Below are 8,560 nucleotides of genomic sequence, written 5' to 3'. Positions count from 1 at the left end.
ACGCTTCAAAGTTTTATAAAATAGCCTACTTTTTATTGCTTGTCACCCTTAAAACACTTACATGTAGGTAAAAGAGTTCATGAGGATGGTGCCATCATGAGGGTTAAGGGGGTAAAAAAATAATTGACTCATAAAATACTCATTAGAAACTCCTGTGTCTTGTCTGTCATATTTCATATTTAATTGCAACATTTCCTTTTTCAAATTAGACTGAAAAACGTAGAGTACAAGCAGCAAAGTTGAGCACTGAACAGTTTTAACCTGAATTTGTGGCTTACACTGGTAAAAGCTACAAAAGGAATCATAAAAGCCTTCACTACCTACATCATGATTGTAGCAGAACTTAAATAAATGCTGCAATTAGTCACTAGAAAATAGTCTAAATTCATTAGGTTGGCATGTTTAATTTTTGCCACTCTGCTACAGCCACTCTGATTGCTATGGAGTCCGTCAGGTGTTGAACTCAGTGGGAAGATGGTTGTGCAGTGTTATCCGGGTCCTTCAGTTGCTTGAGTAAATACCAGAAATGTGTGGGAGGATTTTGTTATGTATGTACAGTTACAGTTTGTTTCCCCCCATGTTTTCCAACCCAACTGCTGCATTTTTCGAGTGGTATTGATCTTCTCATCAAAGTGTTATTTCCCAACTTTTTGAACTACGGCTCTTGTGATCATCAAAACGGATGAGTTATGTATTTTGAACATAAACTGAAACAAGATACAAACTACTAAAGCTGCTCCATATCATGTAATACAATATTGAGTAGTGTGCTTTGAATTTGAGAGGGGAGCAAAGGAACATTTTGTTCATTAATGGGTATGTGGGTTGTTGTTTTTTTTTCTTTTTACCCTTGTTCTGTGGGAGGGGTGAATAATGTGTGTGTGTTACACATGAATAGTGCTGAAAAACATCGAGTTCAAGGTTATTCTGATGCCACTTGAGTGTCTGTGAGTGAACACTTTTACAGGGTGACAACATGAGGCCCCCTACATGTTACTTAAATTATGCCAGCTCTCAGGGGGCAGCATCTGTGTTTCAAACTGTCTCTGATAGGACTTTTCTTGAAGGCCAATGCACTTTACTTAAAGAAAAGTATGTAAAGACTTGCATAAAAACAAGAATGAAAGTCCAGTTTTAATTTTTTGATTAACTTAGATATTAGTTGGGATGACAAGGGTTTAAATACACACTAAGTTAGAAGCATGCGTGTCCATGGATGGATAAGAGAGCGTGATTCCCTTGCACAGTCATCTTGTGGGAATTTCAGAATAAAATGTAACAAATAACTGCACCAATTTAATCGTGGATTTGATGCTTTACATCAAACATATTTCCGTCACTTTTTGGTTTTTGGTAAATAAATAAATGAATGAATAAATAAATAAATAAAGTGGAAAATGTACAAAATCCTACATTCATAAATAAATGGTTCTCAACTGGAAGAACTGCGCAGTTAAAAACTCTTCAAGCCAATCAGAACTAATTAAAATCGACTCAAAGCAAACATGTAATTTCCAGTAGGTTAAATATTTGCCAGGCGCAGAAGTGTGGCAGTAGTATTTGCTTTGCCAGAGTTTCGGTTAATCGCTGGGAGACCCGGTTCAAGCGAACCGCCTCACCTCCGCTGCTGTTTATTTTCAAGGAGAGGAGGGGTGAGGGCATTTCCACGGTCTATCTGGGGTCATACGATCCTCTTCAACGTGGATCCATAAATGAATGGTGGGCTCGACCGCCACACCATGGAGGACCTGTCCCTGATTGGTTCGGTGCGCGGCCGGAATAAACACTCTCAGAGTATATATATTGCTGCAAGGTGTGACACTTCTAAGAAAAAGAGCGCTCCCTCTCAGAAAGCTTGCGGCAGAGAAACGGCAGTTTGCCATCAGCCAAAGATTCAGGATGAGGGCGCAGATCCAAAAAGTTCCTCAGATTGTTGAGCTGCTGAGGAAGAAGTCTGTGGGGCTGCAGCACTTCAAGCCCACATCCTCCGTGTGCGTCCTGGAAGAGAAGGATGCTGTGGAGGCTGCGCGGTGCCCACACGCTGCCTTGAAGGCGCAGAGTTTGGACGCGATCCCGGGACCAACCAACTGGCCCCTGGTCGGCAGTCTGGTGGAACTCCTTCTAAAAGGAGGCCTGATCAGACAACATGAAGCTCTGGTAGAGTATTTTTATATAATATTCCTTAAATGATATTTTTTTTATTGATGAAATTCAGTATTTTTCCTATTTTATCTAACCGTTTATAATTATTTCAATGACTAATTTCTTATTTTCAGATTGATTATCATAAGAAATTCGGGAAGATCTTCCGGACGAAGCTGGGATCCTTTGAGTCGGTGCATATTGGCGCTCCTTGCTTGTTGGAGGCGCTCTACAGAAAGGAGAGTAATTACCCCCAGAGGCTGGAGATCAAACCCTGGAAAGCATACAGAGACCTGAGAAACGAAGCGTACGGACTCCTCATTCTGTAAGTAGACCTGCGACCCCATCATCTGTTGTTTCCTGAAATCATCTCCGCCTGCACGGCGCGCAGTTTGAAGCAGAAAGCGCACACGCTGAAAGCGCTCTGTTGTTGCTTCGCAGGGAGGGGAAAGACTGGCAGAGAGTCAGGAGCGCGTTTCAGCAGAAACTCATGAAGCCGACAGAGGTGGTGAAGCTTGATGGCAAAATAAATCAGGTGGGACTACAGGTCAGGTCTTGGTTTATGGCAAAGTTTCTGCGATCATCCACTGATGGGTTTTTTTGTTTTTGGAAACAGGTGCTGATGGACTTCGTTGACAGGATTGGAAAAGTAAGCAACAACGGGAAGATTGAAGACTTGTACTTCGAACTGAACAAATGGTCGTTTGAGAGTAAGTCAAGTTATTTTTATTCTAACACTCACTATGGCTGCAAAAAAAAAAAACAACTTTTGTTCATACGTCATTTAAGTCTCTTCTAATGCATAGGGAATTAAATATTTTGTACCCAACCATAATCTAATTCTGCTCCTAAAATTCACAATTCACTTCGCTAGCATAAAAGTAGAAAGGAAGAAATGTGATAACCTGATGAAACAGTGACTGTTTGGATTTACTTTTAAAAAATGAATGAAAATATGCAATTCTCAAATATCTTCTTATTGTCTGCTTCAAAAAGTAATTTTATCATTCTGTTGGGATTGGTGGTTTCATGTGAAATAGCTCTAAAAACAGACATTATACTTTGGAATTAATATTAGCAATAGAAATGAAATCCAGAACTTCATTTCGAATTAACTGTATCCAAATTTGGTCGATGTTCTAAACCTTTGCTCATTTTTCTCCCCTCAGCAATCTGTCTCATCCTGTACGACAACCGATTTGGTCTTCTGCAGGAGGAAGTCAACGAGGAAGCCATGAACTTCATCACAGCTGTGAAAACAGTGAGTATCAAGCCTCTCTCTCGGTGCCTCTGAAGGTTAGAAGATGATATTTGTGATGATCTGTGAGACGCTCTTCAGCTGACTTTCTCCCAGAGAGTTAAGAAACATCACAGTTCATCAGGTTCGTGTCAGGAGGCTAGACTGCAGACAGAGTTGAAGCAATTCTATGCTACTTTCATCTATTTAGAGATTGATGACCAAACCCACCCTATCATTCAGTAAAGAGATTATAAGTGGGAGTCTGATAAGAAAAAATGGGTTCAAAAATAAATAAAGGAAACTTGAAAAGGACTGAGTAAGAGACTTTGAGTGAGGATGAAAAAGCTACATGCCTGCGCCTGATCCCTTTCTTCCTCTTTTTCTGTTCTTTGTAGATGATGAGAACATTTGGTAGGATGATGATCACACCTGTGGAGCTCCACCAGAAGCTCAACACCAAAACGTGGCAGGACCACACCGCGGCATGGGACTGTATTTTCAGCACAGGTACAAACACAAAAATCACACCAGCACAGTCCAAGCTATTGCTCTGATTTCGTCAAGCTGTTGTACTTGACGTAATACTCTCCTCTTCTACGTGACACACAAGCCTTTCTGAGTTCACTTCCAGTCAGATGATAGATAGGAAAATAAGCAAGTGGGCGGGCTGGAGGTTTGATTTGAACCGGCTGTCTTGGTGTTTTGCGGACTTGGCACTCTGTGTAAATAACGGCTCAGCATTGTAGTAAACCGCCTGACCTGGGGTGAAGAAATATGCCAAATATTTCTATAAACTAGACCTTAAATGATGTGTCTTATGGTTAAATTTTGTAGGATGTATGAAGCAAGCTAACCTATTTTCCTAAAACCTGTCTCAGGCTCATTTCAATCCTTCTGTTAGTATTTTATTCTTGCAAACATTTCAATTTGTATATTTTGTGACCTTGTGTTCTCTAGTTTAACGGATGAAACTATAAGTATATATTTTAATGTGCAAATATTCATAAAATGTATCCTATCACACTATAATTCCAATAGCTGCAAAAAAAAGAGACAAAACGTTGAAAAAACACATGCTGAAACAAATGTCCTGTAGGATAAAAATAACCAAAAATTATCTTATCAAACAAAATTCTTTAATTGTTTGCAACAAACTAAGCTTCGGGAAGACTTACTGAATTCCAGTATCTAATATATCAAAGACAGGTTGTCGTCATTCAGGAAGTTTTATTTTGAATCTCTCCATTCACTTCCCCATCAAAGTGGAAAACAATGATCATTTGTCACCGATGACTGAGAACAGGCTGTAAATGACGTCTCCTGTGTGTGAGCAGCATTTTGGGTATTCTTGTGTTCACCCATTGATTGCTCTGTATTCGCTCAGCCAAAGTCTACATTGACAAGAGACTGGAGAGGAATGCCAACAGAGATCCGGATGATTTAATCGATGACATCCTGCAGCAAAGCCGCCTCTCCAAGAAGGAGCTGTATGCCTCCATCACCGAACTGCAGATTGGAGGAGTCGAAACAGTAAGTCACAAAACGGGTAAACGTACTGTATTTTCACACTTTTCCACACCCAATACAGTTTTTGCATAAAACAAAAAACAACTTAAAAATAAATCTAGAACAGGAAACAGATGTCTTTGTGTTTTCACTTGTGTCAAACTGAGTTAGGTCTTTAAAAACAAAATAGTGCAATTTAAACTAAATTGAACAAATAATATCTATATATCTAGAAAAGATATTTTATAGAGTAAAATATTACAAAAAATTTAATTAGTATAAATATATCTATATATATTTATTTTTTATTGAAGATAATGGTTCAACAGCAGCTTGTCAGCACAGACATATGAAAGAAAGAAAATACCAGTGAAGACTTAAAGTTGAAAGAAATATGTTTTATTGCCTGTCAACCTTTTACCTCTCATTTTTTTGGGAAGCTAAGCAAATAGCCCAAGTTATTTAAATTTTATGATACAAATTATTACTTTAATCTCCTAAAGAAAAGAGCTTATAAGTTTTTTATCAAAATTTCTATGTCATTTTTACATTTTTAACCTCCATTAGTCTTGTGTATAACACTAACATTAATTAGCATGATGCAATTAATGTGTTTTCAACTTATGCCTATTTCATACAAGACAATAAGTTCAATCTCTTACGCAAGCAGCTCCTGCAGTTATTGTCATTCCAAAGCGCAAAATAAATGTAGAGGGGAAAGTAAGTGAGGAGCCTTTGAGGGACCACAAACATTCCTCCGCTCCTCCGAGGAATGCTCTGGCTACTTGCTGTACCAAGTGCTCTGTTCTTCCCTTCTTATTTTGTTCTCTCTTGTTGTTTGTACAGACCGCCAACAGCATGCTGTGGGTTATTTTCAACCTGTCACGTAACCCTGCTGCTCAGAAGAGGCTGCTGCAGGAGATCAGAGATGTGGTGCCTCCAGACCAAGACCCCTGTGGAGAGCACATCAAGAGCATGCCCTACCTCAAGGCCTGCTTGAAGGAGTCTATGAGGTACAGCACTGCAACGCAGTGCATATATCCCGGGGGCGGGATGTCCATAGTGCAGATAATAAAAGATCAAGGTGGAACACAGTGTTCATACCTGCAGTGGTTTACATACTTTCACACACTCCCTCCTATTATAGGCTGGATCCAATCATTTAAACTAATTCAGCTGATACAACTTAGCTTTGTATCAACAGAAGTCATCTAAAATGTCATTCAGATTTACACACTTGAACAACTTCACACAGGTAATATTGTGTTCAGATGTTTGGTTGCTTGAATCACCTTTCAAAGAGTTACAGCTTACATGCTCAGACTTTCTGACATTACCATTCCCACCAATACCACCAAGATTAGGATGGAGGAAATTACACACATGACTGCCTCAAAAACAAGCTTCAAGGAAGTTTTTGGCAGGTCAGATGGTGGCATGACTACCAAGCTTAAATTCGTCCTTTGGTCACGTTCAAATATTTTTCCTTTGCCTTTGTTCCACACACGTTCCCCCCGTCTTCTCATGCAGTCACAAGAGTTGCAGCCGGGGTGGGTTATTTAAGGCGAACACCGTGCACACATCACAGGGAATGTAAATTACCTCGGATAGCAGATTATTCTCACCTCAACAGGCACTGTGCATGTCTGGCTTCTGTTAAACAGATTAAGCTTGTGTGACATGCAATAAGTCATGTTCCAATGTTTGTTTGTTTCTCTAATTCTTACAGGTTGTCGCCATCTGTTCCGTTCACCAGCCGGACCCTGGACAAAAACACTGTGTTGGGAGATTATGCCATTCCCAAAGGAGTAAGTGGCTTACTTCTCAGTGCACCTTATATGAGGAGATTACCTTCTCATTTACATTTTACTTGTCTGGAACGTGCCTCAAACCCCTGGTTACACGCTGAACAATATCTGGGAAGATATTGTTCAGTCTATATCTAGTCTGAACAATTGGCACATATAAAGGCCACTCTGTTGGCACAAGGCACTTACACTCAACCTCTAGGAACACAAATGATTTGTTTCTAAAATAGTGACAAAACCAGAGCTGGAACATCTCTTTTATTATCTTTTATTGTTCTCTGTTTACAGACAGTGTTAATGATTAACTGCCATGCATTGGGATCAAATGAGGAATATTTTGATGATGGAAAGCAGTTCAAGCCTGAACGCTGGCTGCGGGAGAACAGCACCATCAACCCCTTCGCTCATGTTCCTTTCGGTATCGGGAAGAGGATGTGCATCGGTCGACGGCTGGCAGAGCTGCAGCTGCAGCTGGCCATGTGCTGGGTACGGTCTCCATCAGCAACAGTTAAACCAATCAGCCACAAATTATCCTAAAAAAAGATTTCCGCCCTTGATGCATTTTTGTTTTTTCTTTATCGCAGTTGGTCAGAGACTACGAGATCGTGGCAACAGACAATGAGCCTGTTGATGTGATTCATTCTGGACTTTTGGTTCCTAACAGAGAACTGCCAGTAGCCTTTGTCAGGAGATAAGGTGAGAAGAAAAAAGTTTACATTCCAATGTGCGGTACCAGTTCATTGAAATGACCTTGTTGTGTAATTCATAAAGCAATTGGGAAGTCAGGAGGGTCAGCCCTGTTTCTGAAGGTTTAATTGTCAAAACTTTGACATGTAAAATAATAGATATTTCAATAGTTCTTGAGCTTAAAATATTATATTCATTTTCTGCTACTGTACTCTTAGAAAAAACCTTTGACAGTATTTGTCAAAGACGGAAGTAATCCTCATTTTTGCATTAAGGTTGCAAGGGTGTGCTTCAGTGTGCAGTACCTATTATTGGCCACCAGGCGCTGACTTCTACACCTCACTGGCTTAGTTATTGCAAAAAGGATATTAAAATTAGTACTTGAAAGTTCTGTAAGAATGATACAGATCAAATTTTACAATGATTTTCTTTTCAGTGTAAAACTGAAAAGAAAATCTGGACAACATGTTTTTTTTGTTTGTTTATTTGCCAATAATGCCTTCCTTTTATTTCTCTTTTTAGGCCTTATGCTCTTCTCCTCTGGACGTAACAAAAGAAATATTTTACTCCTGATGGTCCAGTGACTCCCTGCATTGCTGCTGTGTACATAAAAACAGAAATATTTGTAATTTTGTGCCATAAATACCTCAAACTTATTTAAAACTAATATGTAAACCTGTTAAAGACATAAAGAGCAGTTGTAATTTACAGACTGAATATTGTATCAAGGCAGCTGTCCTGAAATGTCTGACATTTAGATACTGATTACTTTATACTATTCCCTGTTTTTAACTTTATATATAAATATATATGTATATAAGTGCCATCCCTAATGCGTATTTTTATATATATATATCATTGTAGGTATGCTTCTCCTATATTTCTGTACATTGTAAATATTTCATTCATCTAAATAAATCAATTTTAAAAATATCAGAAGACTCTTGATTCTTAAACTTGTAATCTGAAGTGAAATTATCTTGGTGTTTTAGCAGCTTCAAGGGTGAAACTAAATAAAGAGATTATTGTTTTGCATTTGAGTATCAAAACCTTCAGGCAAGATTAGAAAGCAAATCAGTATTGAATAAATATAAATATTATTTATCTCAGAACAAATGTACTGAATGGCAAGACAATGACAGCAATCAGTAACAGTTGTGTGCTTATATTTACTGGA

General features: G+C 38.8%; 1 protein-coding gene across 1 annotated transcript; it reads left to right on the top strand.

Moving 5' to 3' along the window:
- The first annotated feature begins 1,728 nt into the window (after positions 1–1,728).
- cyp24a1 (cytochrome P450, family 24, subfamily A, polypeptide 1) lies at positions 1,729–8,067 on the top strand. Its single transcript, XM_032550418.1, has 12 exons — positions 1,729–2,157; positions 2,277–2,467; positions 2,584–2,677; positions 2,759–2,852; positions 3,312–3,403; positions 3,778–3,889; positions 4,767–4,912; positions 5,735–5,901; positions 6,618–6,696; positions 6,985–7,182; positions 7,281–7,392; positions 7,906–8,067. The coding sequence occupies exons 1-11, from the start codon at positions 1,900–1,902 to the stop codon at positions 7,389–7,391; spliced, it is 1,542 nt and encodes a 513-aa protein (XP_032406309.1). The 5' UTR covers positions 1,729–1,899; the 3' UTR covers position 7,392; positions 7,906–8,067.
- Positions 8,068–8,560: the final 493 nt, after the last annotated feature.

This window comes from Xiphophorus hellerii, chromosome 20 (assembly GCF_003331165.1).
Source record: "Xiphophorus hellerii strain 12219 chromosome 20, Xiphophorus_hellerii-4.1, whole genome shotgun sequence".
In the NCBI taxonomy this organism is placed as follows: domain Eukaryota; kingdom Metazoa; phylum Chordata; class Actinopteri; order Cyprinodontiformes; family Poeciliidae; genus Xiphophorus; species Xiphophorus hellerii.
This window is presented reverse-complemented; position numbering and strand designations above follow the sequence as displayed.